Source organism: Stigmatopora nigra, chromosome 23 (genome assembly GCF_051989575.1).
Source record: "Stigmatopora nigra isolate UIUO_SnigA chromosome 23, RoL_Snig_1.1, whole genome shotgun sequence".
In the NCBI taxonomy this organism is placed as follows: domain Eukaryota; kingdom Metazoa; phylum Chordata; class Actinopteri; order Syngnathiformes; family Syngnathidae; genus Stigmatopora; species Stigmatopora nigra.
Window position 1 is genome coordinate 1,591,430 of NC_135530.1, and position 19,516 is coordinate 1,610,945.

At 43.5% G+C, this 19,516-nt stretch overlaps 2 protein-coding genes across 4 annotated transcripts in view; both read left to right on the forward strand.

Moving 5' to 3' along the window:
- Positions 1 to 741: 741 nt before the first annotated feature.
- bltp3b (bridge-like lipid transfer protein family member 3B) lies at positions 742 to 13,362 on the forward strand. 2 transcript variants are annotated; one of them, XM_077709438.1, is made up of 21 exons: positions 742 to 1,102; positions 2,654 to 2,816; positions 2,899 to 2,937; positions 3,016 to 3,107; positions 3,572 to 3,761; positions 3,829 to 3,969; positions 4,681 to 4,848; positions 4,906 to 5,080; positions 5,148 to 5,231; positions 5,446 to 5,595; positions 6,566 to 6,678; positions 6,749 to 6,890; positions 6,960 to 7,153; positions 8,058 to 8,756; positions 9,461 to 9,966; positions 10,231 to 10,320; positions 10,927 to 11,045; positions 11,134 to 11,285; positions 11,344 to 11,494; positions 11,890 to 12,323; positions 12,745 to 13,362. In XM_077709438.1, the coding sequence occupies exons 1-21, from the start codon at positions 1,059 to 1,061 to the stop codon at positions 12,856 to 12,858; spliced, it is 3,960 nt and encodes a 1,319-aa protein (XP_077565564.1). In that variant the 5' UTR covers positions 742 to 1,058; the 3' UTR covers positions 12,859 to 13,362. The 2 variants fall into 2 exon arrangements, with proteins under 2 accessions (XP_077565564.1, XP_077565565.1); XM_077709439.1 differs by lacking the exon at positions 10,231 to 10,320.
- A 466-nt stretch (positions 13,363 to 13,828) lies between these two features.
- Positions 13,829 to 19,516, forward strand: part of anks1b (ankyrin repeat and sterile alpha motif domain containing 1B) — a 41,879-nt gene continuing 36,191 nt past the window's right edge. Inside the window, exons 1-2 of one of the 2 annotated variants that reach the window (XM_077709441.1) lie at positions 13,829 to 14,479; positions 19,277 to 19,357. In XM_077709441.1, the coding sequence (XP_077565567.1) occupies positions 14,349 to 14,479; positions 19,277 to 19,357 (212 nt within the window). In that variant the 5' untranslated portion in view covers positions 13,829 to 14,348. The remainder of the gene's footprint in view (positions 14,480 to 19,276; positions 19,358 to 19,516) is intronic. The other variant, XM_077709440.1, reaches the window with a different exon arrangement.

Here is a 19,516-nt window from a genome sequence, read left to right on the forward strand (position 1 = left end):
TGGTGTCTTATTCGATTGGAAAATTAAAATTATGATATGGGGGCGTGGAGTGGGAGGAAAGGAAACGCCCATCATACGTGGCAATTGGCGTGCCACATCCAATGCCAGCTCCAAAGTTTTTTTTGGAACCAGTGTACTTATTTTGTACAGACGATGGTTGAATTAGATTGCAGATATTCTATTTTGGAGAGTTTGGGGTTGGTGTTTGGGGATACATCTTTAATATTCTTGCATAATATGCAGAAAAAGGCATACCTGGTGTGTACTTGATCTCCTCCATAGGAAACTTTAACAAAGAGCACAATTCAAACAAATTATAGTCATTATGGCAATTAAATCAAATAATTGCAGTTTTAGTATTTTTCCACTAGAGGTCATTTACATAATTTCAATGACTACTATATAATAGAAACACAACTTTTGTACTATTTTAAATGGGATCATGTGAAATGTATATATATAATACACAGCATATGGAGACAAAACAGACTTTTTAGAAAATTCCCTTTAAATGTCTACTTATACTTTCTCATAATAACCAGCTTTAAACGTGTACCTAATGAAATACCTTTTTATGAATAAATGTCAATTATTTGAGAATATTGGTTTGGGTTTTGTTGGATAAGACATTTATTTCGAATTAATACGTTTGTTGAGCAATCGTGTATATGTAGTTAGGAAACAGAACAGTCACGATTTCCTCCAACATTGTTATTTTTCCGAGCAACCCTGAATGCACCACGACTGCAAGGCCCAGCCCCGGTGACAGGAGACGCCGCTCGCCGCCATCCAGGTGCTCATCTCGGGGGAGCGTCTCACCGGGTCCGCCCTGTCCTCCGAGCCTCTACCTGGCTGTGGTGGATCTCCAACACAGTGCTATGCTTTGTCTCGGGGTTCGATCCCCTTACGCATCAACCCCCCGCCTCCTTTGCCAGGAAAAATGAAGTGGGATCACGGTCAAAAAATGCGGACTGCCACGTTTTGAATCGTCTGTCTCCATCGTTCACAAGTCGGGGACACAGACCCTCGGGGACGAGGTTTCCACACTCGGTGGGACAATGGCCGGACTCATCAAGAAGCAGATCTTGAAGCATCTTTCCAGGTCAGTAAGCCCCCCGATCTCAACCAGGGGTCTCGCTCGGGTGTCTCATAGAAACCGATCGGAAGTGAACTCACCGCAATGACGCTAATATTCATAGTCATTGTGACCAAGGGCGGGTTTGTCTGCTTTTGCGGCCGCCGGGTGACTGTCAAACGGCCCTTTCCACCCAATGACTTTCTCGGAGCTGCCGGCGGAAGTAGCCTAGCTAAGCTAACAGGCTAGTGGGGCTAATCCTCTGACAGGTTGAACCGGTCGTCCTTCTGAGTGTTAGACGTAAACTTTTAGCACCTGACTTCAATTCCTTAACTGTCATATGCCGTTTAACAATGGAGCGTGTTCAGTATCGGAGGAGACAGATCAGGGTTGATCGAGTTAATCCATAGATGATTTATTCCTGACATATTGATCCACCCAGAGCTTCGGGTCTCCCTCCCAAAGAATAAGCCCACTGCGCACCCATCTCCGTTGGCCTTGGAGATCCACACCGGTCGGTCGTCTCCTTATTCCGGCTGGCCTCAAAGAACGTCACCGTTTGCCTACTTTATCAGCCTGGACTACCTTTGAGCTTCCTGTTAATCAATTTGACAAGGAATTTGGACAAAAGGCCTGTTCTTTATAAAGGCATCATTATTGGGCAAGGGTAGGGAACATGTGGCTCGAGAGCCACATGTGGCTATTTGGATGGGTGCTTATGGGTCGAAGCTAAAATATGGAAAACGAGAGAGCCGAAACCTGAACGCACCAATAGGAACGTCATGTTCGCACTGTGGCATTGATTTTTTTTCTACTGCATCCATTTTCTCATTGATACTCATTGATATTCATTGATTAGTAATAGCGTAACAAAGTTGTCAGAGGAATTCAGAAACTTTTTGTACTTTAAAAGTAGTAGAATGACTAAAAAATTTGCACACTTAAATTTTTCTGAATCCATTCTCTCATTGATCTCATTGATATTCATTGATTACCCAGTGTAGCAATGTTGTCAAAAGAATTCAGAGACTTTTTGTACTTTAAAAATAAAAAAAATAAAAATAAATAAATAAAAAACTCAACTTTTTTTGCACGTGTGTGTGTGTGTCAGCATGCAGGTTGCCTCAGCTAAATAATTTACAGAATTGGAGAGGAATGTGACGCCACTTGTAGGAGGAGGTGTGGACTGCAAAGAACTCCTGCATTGTGTTCGGAGCATAACGCGCTCTACTCGTGTTTTTCATTTCAAATATTTTAATGACAGCGCTTGTTGGTGCTCGGACGTTTGGTCGCCGGTCTTTTGGTCGCCGGTTAAATGTGACAGAAAGTTTACTCTTGTAACCAGCTCTCAAAATTATATTCATGAGACAGAGTTTAATATCTATGAGAGAGAGTTTAATATCTAAGTACTGTTTAATATCTAAGTACTGTTGAAACCAGCTCTCAAAATTATATTCATGAGAGAGTTTAATATCTAAGAGAGAGCTTGTCCAATCACTAAAACACAAAATGACCTCAAATATTAACATTGGGCTTGAATTTTGATATACATATTTTGTCTATTGCTGTCAACACCAGGTTTGCCAAGAACCTTTCACCCGACAAGATCAACCTGAGCACATTGAAGGGTGAAGGCCAGCTCACCAACCTGGAACTGGATGAGGAGGTTCTTCAAAGTCTACTGGACCTTCCCACTTGGCTGGCCATCAACCGTGTCTGCTGCAACAAAGCCGCCATCCGCGTACGTTGGCATACCTTACAAACAATGTTCCTTCTAATTTTCATTTAATAGTTGAGTCTCATTCTGCGACTCTGCCCTCCAGATCCCATGGACCAAGTTAAAGACACACCCCATTTCTTTGGTGAGTTTCACCCGGCTCGTTATTCCCGAAGAGAGCCAATTAGAAAACGGCGATTAAAATCTTTTCTTTTCTTCGCAGACGCTCGATAAAGTGGAAATGGAAATGAGTACATGCGATGAGCCCCGCCCCCCCAATGGACCCTCCCCCATTGCGACTGCGTCCGGGCAAAGGTGAGCTAGGCGGCATCCATAAAGATATCATATTTTCTCGCATATAAGTCATATTTGTAACTCAAAAAAATGATGACTGAATCAAGGGTACTCAAAGGGTGCTTAAGCACCCAAGACTTGCTAAACTCCTTTTCACCAGTAGATGTTGGTAAAGTAAAATTTAATTTTTGTGGGTTCTTTTCTGTTTTGCAGTAAGAAAACAACCATTACTGGATGAATCAATTACTTATGTAATATGCTTTTGATTCATAGAATATCTCATAAATACTACATATGATGATTTTCTCTTCAAAATAACACATTTGTCATCCCTATTAAAACCATGAATATGAAAGTAAACATTTTGAATCAGGGCGCAGTTTATACACGAGAAATGGTAAAATTCAACAATTTTAAGGTCATTTTAAGCGTTTTTTTCGCGAGTACATATGGTAAATACCAACTGACGGTCTCTTTGTCGGCAGCGAGTACGGCTTCGCCGAGAAGGTGGTGGAGGGATTGTCGCTTTCCATCAACTCCATCGTCATCCGGATCAGCGCTAAAGCCTTCAACGCCTCCTTCGAGCTCTCCCAGCTACAGGTGTACAGTGTCGACTCCAGCTGGGTCATCAGCGAACTGGGAACCACGCGTATACACGACCCTCAACGAGGGGAGGTACTACCCCCCACCAAAAAATAGACCCCAATGCAAAATGAAAGTGACCGTCATGTTTGTGTTCCAGCTCTTGACGTTCAAGGAGATCAGCTGGCAGATGATCCGCATCGAAGCAGACGCCATCCAGAGCGCCAAACACGACATTCTGAGCGCCCCCATCCGCCTCATCACCAACCAGTCCAAGATCCGCGTCACCCTCAAGCGACGTGTAAGGCATGGCGATGTCACGCAATATATATATAGATTTATATATTCATGAGAGAGAGTTTAATATCTAAGAGAGAGAGTTTAATATCTAAGTACTGTTTCATATCGAAGTACTGTTTCATATCGAAGTACTGTTTCATATCGAAGAACTGTTTCATATCAAAATACTGTTTCATATGAAAGTACTGTTTCATATCGAAGTACTGTTTCATATCGAAGTACTGTTTAGTATTGAAGTACTGTTTGGCATCGAAGTACTGTTTAGTATCGAAGTACTGTTTCATATCAAAGTACTGTTTCATATCAAAGTACTGTTTCATATCGAAGTACTGTTTCATATCGAAGTACTGTTTCATATCGAAGTACTGTTTCATATCGAAGTACTCTTTCATATCGAAGTACTGTTTCATATCAAAGTACTGTTTCGTATCGAAGTACTGTTTAATATCGAAGTACATTTGACCGGCGGCCAAAAGACCGGCGACCAAAAGTCCGGTCACGCTGCAATGGCAGCCAATGAGTTAATTAGGAACCTTAAAATGCCTCAAAATCAACGGGAAGAGAACCAAAAATTTCTCAAAATTGTCAGGAACCGAAAAACAAACAAAAAGTCCCTGAAACTCAATAGTTGATCTACTAGTTAACTTGAATGTAGCCCGCCAAGCAAACCGAGTTTGACCCCCATGCTTTACTAGTTCTCTTCCCGTCGCAGATGAAGGACTGCAACGTGGTGGCGTCCAAGCTGGTCCTGATCCTGGACGACCTGCTGTGGGTGCTGACGGACTTGCAGCTCAAAGCCATGGTGCAGTACGCCAAATCCCTCAGCGAGGCCATGGAGAAGTCTGCACAGCAGAGGAAGAGTCTGGCCACCGAGGAGCAGGTAAAACGACCACTCGCTCAATCCCCAGGGATTTGAACCCCCTTTCCCACCGCTTAGGCATCAGCCGGGCCCCCGATAGCCCAACAGATGCGCGCCCAGCAGACGCCGGCCGACCAGTCGGCCACCATTGCTAAGAAGTTCAGCGACAACGACGTGTGCGAGACGTCGCACCACCTGCAAATCACCCACCTGGACTTGCACATCTGCGACGACATCCACGCTGCCGATAAAGGTCGCCCGCATTCCGACGCGGGTCTTTTACCGAAAGGGCTTATCGTCTTTTTTTTTCCACTCAACAGTCATACACAAGAGGATCACAGGCGGAGCTATGCAGCTGTCCTTCAGTTCCATCACGCTGGACTATTACCCTTTCCACAGAGCAGGTGGGACTAATGTTCCCTCTAAGTTAAGGAACATTGACATGCACCTGCTTATGGCAAGTGTAATACTGGTGTGCCCATAGCGAGAAATGATGATGTCGCTCAAACTGGTACTGAGGTTGTCTTTCTGCCCAGACCAACAAAAAATTAGAGGGAACATTGGGTGGGACTATTGAATTGAAATATTCTTTGCCACAAATCAAATGTGTGCTTTCAGGTGACAGCTGCACCCACTGGGTACACTACGGCGATGCCACCAAAAAGCGGGAGAGTTGGGCGACGAGCCTCCTGGATGAGTTCAATTCCAACGTGGAGATGTTGAAGAGTGCCGTGCGAGGCCAGCACGCTTCCGCTCACAATTCGCCTGGTAAGCCCCCTTTTTGGCTAATAATAACATGCGTAAATGACATCACGCCCGAGCGCGCACACGTAGTGGGTTTTCTGTCCTCAGTGTCCCTTAGGGACAATGTGTATTGGCCAATTGGGCCTAGGGAGGCAGATGGACCCCTGGTAGAATGGAGCCCACACACGCAGTGCTGCTGGTGCCTCGAGCCAGGTACCACGCTGTGTGTGTGTGTATGCGTGCGCACAGTTTAGTGCGGTGAAACACACTTCGCGGCTCCGTCATCTTTTCAATTGTTCTTAGGAGGGAACTTTTTGACTCATTTTTGGGTGCTCGGACGTTTGGTCGCCGGTCAAATGGTGACAGAGAGTTTACTGTTGAAGCCGGCTCTCAAAATTATATTCATGAGAGAGTTTAATATCTAAGAGAGAGAGTTTAATATCTAAGTACTGTTTGATAACTAAGTACTGTTTAATATCGAAGTACTGTTTAATATCGAAGTACTGTTTAATATCGAAGTACAGTTTAATATCGAAGTACTGTTTAATATCGAAGTACTGTTTAATATCGAAGTACTGTTTAATATCGAAGTACTGTTTAATATCGAAGTACTGTTTAATATCGAAGTACTGTTTAATATCGAAGTACTGTTTAATATCTTAGTACTGTTTCATATCGAAGTACTGTTTAATATCTTAGTACTGTTTAATATCTAAGTACTTTTTAATATCTAAGCACTTTTTAATGTCTAAGCACTTTTTAATGTCTAAGCACTTTTTAATGTCTAAGCACTGTTTAATGTCTAAGTACTGTTTAATGTCTAAGTACTCTTTAAAATCCAAGTACTCTTTAAAATCCAAGTGCTCTTTAAAATCCAAGTACTGTTTAATATCTAAGTACATTTGACCGGCGACCAAAAGACCGGGCACCAAAAGACCAGCGACCAAACATCCAGTCATTCATTTTTGTGTGTGTTGGTTTCTTATCTCCAAAGGGAAAATCAACACGTCTTCCACCTCAAGCTTCGGGCCTTCCTCGCAGAACCCCAAGACGCAGCTCATGTCCAGCTCGGTGGTCCTCAGGATAGCCGATTTCAGCATCTACCAGGTGAGCTCCCAGTCTGGGCGTTCACCGGGATGAGCTCACTCCCACTGACTCCATATTTGGGGGACGGCAGGTGTCCACGGCGGACCAGCGCCGATCCAGCCCCAAGACCATGATCTCCTGCAATAAGAAGTCTTTGTACCTCCCTGCGGAGATGCCGGCGGTCCACATGGAGTTCACGGAGTACTACTACCCCGATGGGAGAGACTATCCCAGTAAGACGATCTTTAAGTGTCAAGTTACGGCAGATTGGTCAATTAACAGTTTTTGGAACCATTTTGCAGTCCCGTGTCCCAATCTGTACGTGCAACTGAACGCACTCCAGCTGGTTCTGGACCCGCGTAGTCTGGTTTGGATCAACCTGTTTGCGCTGGACCTGCGGCAAAGTCTGGAGCAGTTCATGGAGCTCTACAAGCTCAACGACTCGCAAAAGCCTGACGAACACGTCGACATTAAAGTGTGTGGCCTCATGCTGAAGGTAAGTGGAAAAAAAGGGATGTATTTTCCGTACTGTATTCTAAGGCAGTAGCTCTGTCCACTTTTTTTGTGTTTTATAGCCACTCTGTCTTTTTTTAAATGACATTTTAATATTTCTAAATACATTCCTTGTTACTTTACTTTGTACTTCATACTTTTTACTTTTCTTTGTACTTTATACTTTACTTTGTACTTTACACTTTGTACTTTACACTTTGTACTTTACACTTTGTACTTTACACTTTGTACTTTACACTTTGTACTTTACACTTTGTACTTTACACTTTGTACTTTACACTTTGTACTTTACACTTTGTACTTTACACTTTGTACTTTACACTTTGTACTTTACACTTTGTACTTTACACTTTGTACTTTACACTTTGTACTTTGCACTTTGTACTTTACACTTTGTACTTTACACTTTGTACTTTACCCTTTGTACTTTACCCTTTGTACTTTACACTTTGTACTTTACACTTTGTACTTTATACTTTTTACTCAACTTTGTACTTTATACTTTACTTTGTACTTTACACTTTGTACTTTATACTTTTGACTTTAATGATGAGTGATGAGTATGTTAATACTTAAGTCCTTTTTTCTGTTTATGTTTCATATGCACTTTTAACGGATGTACTTTTTTATATGTACGTATCCTATCTTGTGCTGACCCGGCCCATCTGTCACACTTTTAAAGACAATGTGACCCCCAAGCCTAAATGTTTGCCCACCCATGTTCTAACCACTAGTCCACCAAGCCATCAATACAACAACAAAAAAAGTGGCAATAGCTCTGTCCACTCTTATGTTTTTCATGTTTTACAGCATGTTTTACATGAAAAATTTAAGGGAACATTGACATGCAACTAAATTGTTGGCGTTCTTTCTAATCTTTTTCTTAGCTGGTGATCCCGGCTGATCGGGACCCCTCACGCCCTCCCGGCTTCCCCCGTTCCGTGTCGGTCCAGACGTCCGAGATGGTAGCCACCAACACGCGTCACCCAGCCAATTGCAGCAGGTCCCACCTGGAGGCGCTCCTACGGGCCTTCCGGGAGGAGCCCTTCTTCTCCTCCTCCTTCATCTCCTTCCCTCGCTCGTCCTCCTCGCCGCCTCTCCTAAACCCGGTTTTCCAATACCACGCCCACGAGCAGGACACCCGGCTACACGACATCTACCGGGGCCTGGTGGCGCCGACAATGGGGGCCGACGCCCTCAAAACGCCGGCCGCCGCCGACTTCTGGGCGCTGCACTTTGCGCAATTCTGGGCGGACTACGAGGGCAAAGGTCGGCCGCAGCCGTTCGTGGACGCCTTCCCGCTGACGGTGTGGGCTTGCCAACCGGCCAAGCTCCTTCGGCACCAGGAGAATCTGAGAGGGCTCTCCCGGAGCGCCTCTGCCGAATCTGCCGAGCGCGTGCAAAGGAAGCGCCTTCTAAAGGAGTTCTACAGCACGGACGGCGAGGCAGCGCAGTCCCACAGTTCTTCGAATGGACTCCGTAAGCCGCACTCACTAGACAGTTTGCCTTCTTCTCCTTTGACATCTTCGGGGAAAGATTCCGACGTCCATTTGTTGGTTCAAGTCCACAAGCCTCTAAGTGCTCAGGTATGCTTGCCACTGGTTCGTACAGAAAATTGGAGTGGCTGGACGTTTGGTCGCCGGTCTTTTGGTCCTTCGGTCAAATGGTGACAGAGAGTTTACTGTTGAAACCAGCTCTCAAAATTATATTCATGAAAGATTTTAATATTTAAGTACTGTTTAATATTTAAGTACTGTTGAAGGCAGTAGATATTTAGTTATTAAACTCATGAATATAATTTTGAGAGCTGGTTTCAGCAGTACTTGGATATTAAACAGTACTTAGATATTAAACTCTCTTAGATATAATTTTGATAGCTGGTTTCAACAGTACTTAGATATTAAAGAGTACTTAGATATTAAAGAGTAGATATTAAACAGTACTTAGATTTTAAGCAGTACTTAGATTTTAAACAGTACTTAGATTTTAAACAGTACTTAGATATTAAACTACTTAGATATTAAACAGTACTTAGATATTAAATTACTTAGGTATTAAACAGTACTTCGATATTAAACAGTACTTCGATATTAAACAGTACTTCGATATTAAACAGTACTTTGATATTAAATAGTACTAATTAAACTCTCTCTCACGAATATAATTTTGAGAGCTGGTTTCAAACGTAAACTCTTTGTCACCATTTGACCCGCGACCAAAAGACCGGTGACCAAACGTCCGAGCCCCAAAATGTGACACTATTTAGACGGCCTTCTCTACTCATTTTCAGGTGAGCCACCAGCAGTATGTTTTCCTGATGCATCTTCAGCGCAGCATCAAAACCCTGCAGCAGACTTTGCAGCAGGACCTGGAGGAGATGGGGGAGTTGCGCAAGGCTTCGAGCCAGAGTGCCGCCGATCGCCAACCCTTCACCGTCTGCTTAGGCCTCCTCCTCAAGAGCGCCGAGGTGTCGCTCCTCCTGGAGCCCGCCGGCCCACCGGGTTCTCCTCTCGGTTCCGAGCTCTCTCCCTCGGAGAGCCGAGGAACCCTGGAGCCCGGGGGGGACAGCGTTGGGAAAAGGACTCCCTCCGTGGACCAAATGTCCTGCGGCGACCCGACCTCCAATCGCACACCCTCCTCAGAGGAGAAGATCACTAAGATGGTCGAGAGCCGGAGCTCGGAGGAAAGCGGAGAACCGCCGGTGGATGTCTTCTCTAGCGAAGACGAAAGCAAGTTGCAAGCGGGCGAACCTCTTTGTGAAGACAGAAACTCGTCCTCCAAGCAATTGACGTCCAGGTATCGGTCTTGTTGATTTGAATTGAATAACCCCTGTTCTAGTGTTTAGTTGAACACAGTTAATCTTGGCTTGCTAAACATTCTTAGTCTTTCTTTTCCACCTTCAACATGTTTGAGAATGAAACTTCTTTCTTTCCCTTCCCAACGCACCTTCATCACTTGTCATTTCTGCCTCGGTCTGACAATATTTCTTAACTTCCTTTTGGCTTTTGACTTGCAAGTTGTGTGTGTGTGTGTGTGTGTGTTCTTTCTTTCTCCAACAAGGAAAGGAAGTTTGTCTGTCGTTTCCGATCTCCTCAGCTCCTCCTCCTCATCTACCAGCAGATCCACCTCCCTTTATTCCATATCCAACATGTAAGGCCGCAATGGATCTGCTGTGCTCCTCAATCTTTCTTCTACGTAAATATAGGGTGCTCGGACGTTTGGTCGTCGGTCTTTTGGTCCCTTTTGGTTGCCGGTCAAATGGTTGAAACCAGCTCTCAAAATTATATTCATGAGAGAGAGTTTAATATCTAAGTACTGTTTCATATCTAAGTACTGTTTCATATCTAAGTACTGTTTAATATCTAAGTACTGTTTCATATCTAAGTACTGTTTCATATCTAAGTACTGTTTCATATCTAAGTACTTTTTAATATCTAAGTACTTTTTAATATCTATGTACTGTTGAAACCAGCTCTCAAAATTATATTCATGAGAGAGTTTAATACCTAAGAGAGAGAGTTTAATATATAAGTAGTGTTTAATATCTAAGTACATTTGAGCGGCGACCAAAAGACCAGCGACCAAACGTCCGGTCATGGAATATAGCGTAGATTTTGTCAAACACGTACATGACACGCACGTTTGCATGCGTCGCATTACGGAACGAGACTGTATTCGCCGTCTACTTGTGACAAGTGCCGGTGGCCATCCGTAAAGGAGGCGTGTTTCCATCAACTGTTTCTATGTTTCTCATAGCGGGCGACTAATGCGCGACCGCTCGCAGTCCAGTTTCTCCGTGTCCTACAAAAACACCAAGAAGAGTCCCTCCCTCCAGTCCCTGGACAGCATCTCCATCGACAGCACGTTGGAACGAGGTCTGCACACGCAAAATGTTGAGAAAATATCCACCACCAAACAAACATCGTTATTTAAGTTTATAAAGTCACACGTTTTCTATCGCAGACGACATATCTGTCTCAGAATTCAAGGCCGCCGCCGAAAGCGCCGTAGAGGCCATAACCGCTACGACGCCTGCCCTGGAGCAAGAAGGGGGCGTGTCTCCAGACACTGTCAGCGCCACGTCGCAGAGCATCGACGATCCCACCAAGGACATCGTAAGTCGTCGTCGTAACCCCCCAAACGCGCAAAGTGTAATTTGTATGCGTCCACCAGGTGTCGGTGCTGGTGCTGAAGGTGCACTCGGTATGCGTTAGCATGGACGCGGTGGGCGAGAACGCCACCGTGGCTATGGAGGTGGACAAAGTCACACCGGTGCAGCTGGGCAACGTCAGCTTGCGACAGTATCTCAGTCATCGCAGCCAAGGTGAGCTTTTCCTTTTAAATTCGTTGTATGGCTCACAAGGAAGGTGCCTGGACGTTTGGTCGCCCCAGACTTTTGGTCGCCCCGGACTTTTGGTCGCCCGGACGTTTGGTCGCCCGGACGTTTGGTCGCCCGGACGTTTGGTCGCCCGGGCGTTTGGTCGCCCGGACGTTTGGTCGCCGGACGTTTGGTCACCGGTCAAATGATGACAGATAGTTTACTGTTGAAACCAGCTCTCAAAATTATATTCATAAGAGAGAGTTTAATATCTAAGAGAGAGTTTAATATCTAAGTACATTTGACCGGCGACCAGACTGCATAAAGCCTCTTTTTGAAGATTAAATCTGTCCATCAAAGCTTTTAGATGATTTTTGGGCACCGTTGTCTTCTTCCCGCAGGCCCGGCCGAGGCACGCTCACCGTCTGGCGATGGTCTCCATCACCCGGTGGTGCAAGCCCGCTTGGAAAGCGGACCCCACGCCGCCGCCCACTCCCCACTTGCCCAACGCAACGGCTACCTTCAGCTGTGTGTATGTGGCTACCGGGCCAGCCTGCTCATGTCAACGTTGCGCAACCTGGCGCACTTCTTAGAGGACGATACGGCACCGCAAGTGCTTCCCATGAAAATCAGCGTGCGGGACACACGCATACACTTGAAGGACGACAGTCAACATGACCCCACCTCTGACTCGGAGCCCGCCACGCTGCACGTGTATGGCCTGGTCATTCGCCGACAGGACGATGGCACCTTCACCGTCGGAGGGGATGAAGACCCCGGCCCTGTAGATGAGGGGGAGCGCGCCTCCGACGCTGGCACGGCGACACAACAACAAGTAAGATCTGAGGAAGCGTTGTGTTAGGTGTTTTTGTGGTGCTTGGACGTTTGGTCGTCAGTCTGTTGGTCTACTGTCGAAGTCAGCTCTCAAAATTATATTCATGAGAGAGAGTTTAATATCTAAGTACTGTTTAATATCTAAGAGAGTTAAATATCTAAGAGAGAGTTTAATATCTAAGAGAGAGTTTATTATCTAAGAGAGAGAGAGTTTAATATCTAAGAGAGAGAGTTTAATATCTAAGTACGGTTTAATATTACTGTTTAATATCTAAGTACTGTTTAATATTACTGTTTAATATCTAAGTACTGTTTAATATCTAAGTACTGTTTAATATCTAAGTACATTTGACCAGTGACCAAAAGACCGGCGACCAAACGTCCGGTCAGTTTTTGGATGTGACCCGAAAACTCATCCACAGGTGCTGATGGAGGAAAACCGATGCCTAAAAGCGGAGCTGTCCCAACTCAAAATGGCGCTGGCTGAAGTTCAAATGGAGCGTGATTCGTTGCTGCACAAGATCGACACCAGCTAGCTTCTCCCAAAAGGGATGTTTTTTTATTTTTTATTTCCTAAACGTCATGAAGCAATGCAGAGACTTGAGAACGGTAGTTTTTTTATTTTCTTTTTTTTAACACACAGAAGTGACATTTGTCGTAACATTGCTAATTTTCTTCGTGAATGTGACTGAGGAATGTCGCCGGTTCAAGATCAATTTTGCACATCATGCTTTTCTTTGTGTCTTTGAATGTGGGACTTTTTTTTTGTACACGAATGGTGCAAATAGTCTCACAGGATTGAATGTGTGTTTGTGGCCGAGAGAACAAGCGTTTACTTCCACGCGGGAGTTAATTCGGGTTATGGACAAGCGGCATCCCATCTATTTTTCTAAGAAAATGTACAGACAGTGTGTTCTTTTTGTCTTGGTCTCTCTATTTTGAATGAATTGTGCAAAAGGAGGATGATGATGATCACTTCATTTTTTCCTGTCTGTCAACGCTGCTGAAATTCTTATTGAAAAGATGCAAAAAAGACTGCATTTATGGTGTCTTTTCTTGACTCTTTTTCATGCGGTGCCATCTATGTTTACACATACGTTGCAGGGATGTGTATGTACATAGAACGTCAAATCTCGTTACATCTACGTCTTGCGTCATCGCTTGAGAGGAAGTGATGTCATCTCGAGCATGCAAAATAGCATTTGGTCATAATCGGGCAGTGATATTCTCCACGCCCAGACTGATCAGGAAGTAACCAATTCGACTTTCAGAACAAGACATCACTAATTTATGGCCTATAGCACGTTGTGCACAGAATGAGTGGCAAAATTGCCTTTAATTTTAAGGATTATATACGAGAAGTGTGTCATTAAAGCTTGTCGGTTACGGCTTGACCCCAACTTCGATCGCCTGTAATAGGACTGATATCAAAACACAGAAACACTTTTACTACTTAAATATTGGGAATACTTTATACTCTTGATTACTTTGTGTTGTGTTAGCTTGTTGCTTTACTAGTATGCTTGTCTGTGTGTCCACCAGGAAAACTACCGAAGCGGCAGTGTACGTCACCATTTCTGTTCCGGTTAGTCTTTTATTTTTTCAGCTTCAACCGGAAACTAAGTGCAGGGATCACGCGAGCGTGACACCTGTCTGCAATCAGGGGGCACCGGCCAGTACGGAAGGAGCGAAAGGTGGACGGACGAACGGAAGGACGGATCGACGGCCGGCTAAAAGATCGTCTTCCCGGCGTGTACACGCACGCGTCCCAACGGAATCGGAGTGGAGCCTCGATCGAGGGAACGGAAAGCACTTTGGATCTTCCACAACGGGTTCCCTTGAAGGAAGAATAAGAGGAGGAGGAGGAGGAGGTGGTGTTGGAGCTCCCGTAGTCTTGATGAACGGGGAGGACTGCACGCGTGGTGGGGACGCCGTGATCTGCAACATCCGGGTGGAAGCAAACGGGGACTGATTTGATGGGACATCGTGCTTCTCGCTGCCCCGGCGTCGTCCTGCACCACTCGGCATGGGCAAGGAGCAGGAGCTCCTGGAGGCCGCCCGTACCGGGAACGTGGCCGTGGTGGAGAAGCTGTTGAGCGGAAGGAAGGGCTTGCTGGGTTCGGGCTCTGGATCTATTCCACTGCCCAATCTGCTGAGGTGAGTTGGACTTTATTTATTTAAATGTCTCTGAATCAGCATTGATGAGCATATTGATGATTGACTTATTGAAAAAAAAACATTTTAAAGTAAAAAAAATAACGACTTGATGTCCATGAAAGAGCAATGTAAAGCACTACAAAGCTTAAACAGTGCTCAAGTGATTGGTCGCCTTGCCTCCTCCCATCCCTGCAGCATATTTCACAGGTGATTAGAGAGATCAAAGAAGCTGGGAGCCCTCTGGGTATCTAGACAAGGGGCTAACTAGTCCACCTTTTGACCCTTGCAATGCCATTTTGCCAGATTGATGCTCGCTATCCTGTAATTTCAGACTGTTAAATGTTCAAAAGTAAATTCCAAGCATGATGTGCACTCTGTTTCATGCTATCGGTGGAGTGTTGCATGGAGTTTAATGCTGATGTCCAATCTATTCCGTGACTGGACTTTTGGTCGCCGGTCAAATATACTTAGATATTAAACAGTACTTGGATATTAAACTGTCTTTCATAAATTTTGAGAGTTGGTTTCAACAGTAAACTCTCTGTCACCATTTGACCGGCGACCAAACATCTGGCGACCAAACGTCCAAGCACCATCTATTCGGATTGCCTGTCTATCACCGCCAAAGCCGGACTGGAAACACACAATACTGCACGCTACCCGCATATTTTTTTCCCATGTTAAGGCCTCTCTCTCAGCATTCCTGAGTCATGAGGTTGGCTCTTTGGGAAGCGAACGAACGAACGAACGAACGACGGAAAAGACGAGCGAGCGAGCACCCCTGGAAGCGAATACCAGATGATGTCACTCACGGCCAGGGTCACGTCAAGTTTGTCCGACTCCGAAATATCCCGTAACCCGCTTACTGTGTTCTCCTCCAAACACTGGTATCATTGTTACAGAACAACTTTCAACTATTTGAGTCCCATTTCCACACAAAACTTTGGATTGAGCCTCAGATTCCAAATGATGAGTCATTGCACGTTAGTTTCTCATATTCAGGGAAGCCCGCTTTGTTAGTTTGTCTTTGTGGGATTCTCTTTCTCTCCTCCTCTTTAGCAAACAAACATGCTGCTTTAAGTGACTCCCCAGAGAAGGCTAGGTTTCATACTGCTTTTTAATTGGCCACCTTCTCCATGTTTGGACTATTTTACACACGGGGGAGACTGTGTATGGGGGCGAATGAGCTCATTCTAATAACAGGAAGCAGTATTTCACATCATGATGCTAACAGTGGTGCAGTATAAAGTGGCTGAAATATGCGCCAGATTCATCTTTTTTAGTGAGCGACATCAAAAATTCATCTGCTTTTCAACTACTCAATGAAAAATGAGATATTCATCATCTTCTTAAATACACAGACTCGGCAATTTACGCTAATGTGGTTATAATGATTGTATAATACAGGGGTAGGGAATACAATGGCTCGGGAGCCACATGTGGCTCTTTTGATGAATGCATCTGGTTCTTTGCTAAGCTGTGAGCTAAAATATGGAAATTGCTGGTGACAGAACTGAGATATTATATGTAGAACTGCTTTCATTGATAAGTAACAGTATTAGAATATTTTTAAAAATATTATTTTTTTCCACTCTAAAAGTGGTGAAATTACAAAAAATGGATAAGGCACTCTTTTGCATGTATGTATTTTGATTTTTAAATTTGTAGTATGTCTCACAAGAAATAACATTGAAAAATATGAATTGTTTGTGGCTTTTGGTCAAACCCCAGACATGGACAAATGTGTCCAATAACGTCCAAAAACTTAATTCCGCTGTCTATTAAGACAAAAGAAAAATAACTCAGAATATACTTTAGTCCCAGCTACTAAAGTCCATTAGCAAAATGTAACCAATGCAAGAAACATGAGCTAAAATCCATCCCACAATCAATTCATCATTCACATTAGTGAGCATGATTACAAAGGGGGGAGAAAGAAAATGACACGCTCCATTTTCAAACCTAAATATCGAAGAAGGACAATCTGCAAAATGGCCGTCCTGGGGAAAAAAAATAATGGCTCTGGCAGATAACAAGCGTGAACGAATGAAAACAAAAGAAAGAAGAAGAAGAAAGGTAGGACGATGGAAGGACAGGAGAGGAACGACATAAGGCTGAATCCCGCCGGGGGGGCGGAAGAGAGGGAGTTAGGTGGGTTTGTTCTGGGTGCTTAGTCAGGAGCTCCAGTGTCTCGTTGAGTCACGAGAGAGAAGAAATACTTTCAAAATATACTCTGTGCTAGTGTAAATATCAGCACGTGAGAAGGCACATTTCAAAGGGAATTCGTTTGCAACCTACAAGTCATTTGAAAAAAGAACAGCAGAATAAATACATTATATATTTATTTATACACATGTACACATGTACACATGTACACATACATGTGTACATATATATATATATATATATATATATATTTTTTTTTTTTTCTTGTGAGCCATATTACGAATTTAAAAGTCAAAATACATACATGCAAAAGAGTGCCTTATCATTTTTTTGTTATTTCACCACTTTTAAAGTGGAATAAAATAAATACTTTTCAAAATATTCTTATGCTGTTGCTAATCAAAGAGAGGATGCATTCCAGAAGTGTCTACTGCAAAAAAAATGAAGATTAAAGCACTTCTAGATGTAATATCTCAGTTCTGTCACCAGCAATTTCCATATTTGTGAACAGGTGGATTGCACTGGCGGCGTGTTGAAGGCTCCACGTCACCATTAGAGCATGATTTACACGATGTACCTTGACTCATCATCCTTTTTAATTCCTGTTTCATTGGCCCCAAGTGGCCCCGCTCCCCCCAAAGGTCGCTCCCTCCCTGCTTCCTCCCTTTTGTGCCCTTTCCCATCTCAGCTGAGTCACTTGCGTCCTTCCCGTGCGAGCGTTTTTGTGCCGTCAAAGCCTGAGGGATCTCGTTGGGGGAGTTGTTTATAGTCCATCTATGTTTTTTATTTATATATATATATATATATATATTTTTTTTTTTTCCCTTTTGTTTTAATTAAATTTGAGTAGCATTTTTCCCTCAGATTTTATTTATTAGTACATATGAAACATAAACAGAAAAAAAGACTAAAGTATTAACATACTCATCACTCATTATTAAAGTAAAAAGTACTACAAAGTCAAGTAAAAAGGCAGTATTCAGTAATTTAGTATAAAACGTTCCCTCAAAATATTTAAAATATGGCACCATGCTATGCTAGTTTTTTCGTGTTTCCGCCCCTTGACAAGATGTCGACATATGCCTTCGCATTTCAGCCATATTCCGCGTTGACGCAACGTTGGCGCCGATTGTATCGCACGTGTCAACTGGGTCATATAGCAGGCGGATTTGTAATTATCGGCGCATCTTTCACGCCAGCTGAGCTCAAACGCCATCGTCCTCGGCGACGAGTGCTAGCGTGCCATAACTGTTGTGTATTTATAGCAGCGTGAGAGTTGGCGTTCATTCCGACGGCCTCTTGGTGCAAAAAGACTGAGCGAATTGATGGAATGCGGCCCTTCAAAAACAAAGAATCAGCAAAAAAAAAGCCCACTCGGTTTTGGCTTTAGCCGCTGAATCATCCCGGGACGGCCGGTTGCCGTGGCGACACGCACCATCTGCGACGGCTTCTTTGGCGGGAGATAGCCGAGTGGCGGAGGCTCCTTTCGCGCCATATATAGGCATTGTTTCTGACTGGTCGCTGGGCCGCCGCCAAATATTTGCGCGCTTGCAGCGACAATGCAGCGGGGGAACGGAGCGAGATAAATCACGGCAGCGTCTTTTTTTAAATGACATTTTAATATTTCTTAATATATTCCTTTTTACTTTGTGCTTTATACTTTTTACTTTACTTTGTACTTTTTACTTTACTTTGTACTTTTTACTTTACTTTGTACTTTATACTTTTTACTGTACTTTGTACTTTATACTTTACTTTGTACTTTATACTTTTTACTTTACTTTGTACTTTGTACTTTATACTTTTTACTTTACTTTGTACTTTGTACTTTATACTGTTTACTTTACTTTGTACTTTGTACTTTGTACTTTGTACTTTGTACTTTATACTTTTTACTTTACTTTGTACTTTGTACTTTATACTTTTTACTTTGTACTGTATATTTTTTTAGTTTACTTAGTACTTTATACTTTTTACTTTACTTAGTACTTTATACTTTGTACTTTACTTTATAATATATACTTTGTACTTTATACTTCACTTTGTACTTTATACTTTACTTTGTACTTTATACTTTATACTTTGTACTTTACACTTTTTACTTTAATGATGAGTGATGATTATGTTAATACTTAAGTACTTTTTTTTCCTGTTTCTGTTTCATATGTACTGTTAACGGATGCACTTTTTTATATGTATCCTATCTTGTGCTGACCCGGCCCACGTTTTTTGGTTAAAAAAAAGACTGCAAAATGTGTCAATTACTCAATAGACGAATTGACGGAAGCATCTGTTGTGGCTATTTGGCTTCATCCCAAATGCTTTCCCTCTGATTGATTAATTCGTTAAGTAAAGTGATGGCTTGTCAAGGTGCATTATGGGAAGGGAGTGTTGGCATGTTGCCTCCCAACTACTTCCTCGATGAATCAAAGCATCAATAGACGCACTACACTGAGGTCGGCTAACCTCTTCTTGTCGTCGGGACCTGTTTAGATCTCATTCCTCGACCCTTGATCGGGCTGGAATTCAGCCAATTTGTGCCACTAGCGCTTAAATATCATATAATAAAAACGTTACATTTCTATGCATATGTGTTACCTTAAATTTTTGTTGTTGTTGTTGTCTCGACAGCATGTGGAAGGGCCTCAACGTCAACTGCACGGACAGCTCGGGATACACGCCGTTGCATCACGCCGCCCTCAACGGACACAGGTAGCGTGAAACCCCCCCACCCCGGTGGTGACGTGTGCAGAAACATAAAGCGGGGGGACAATTAGTTCCGCCTCCAAGCGACCAGCGTGATTGATAGGAAGCAAGAATGAAAGGGCAACCGCCATCATTGGCATTCCCTTCACGTCGGAACACACGAGT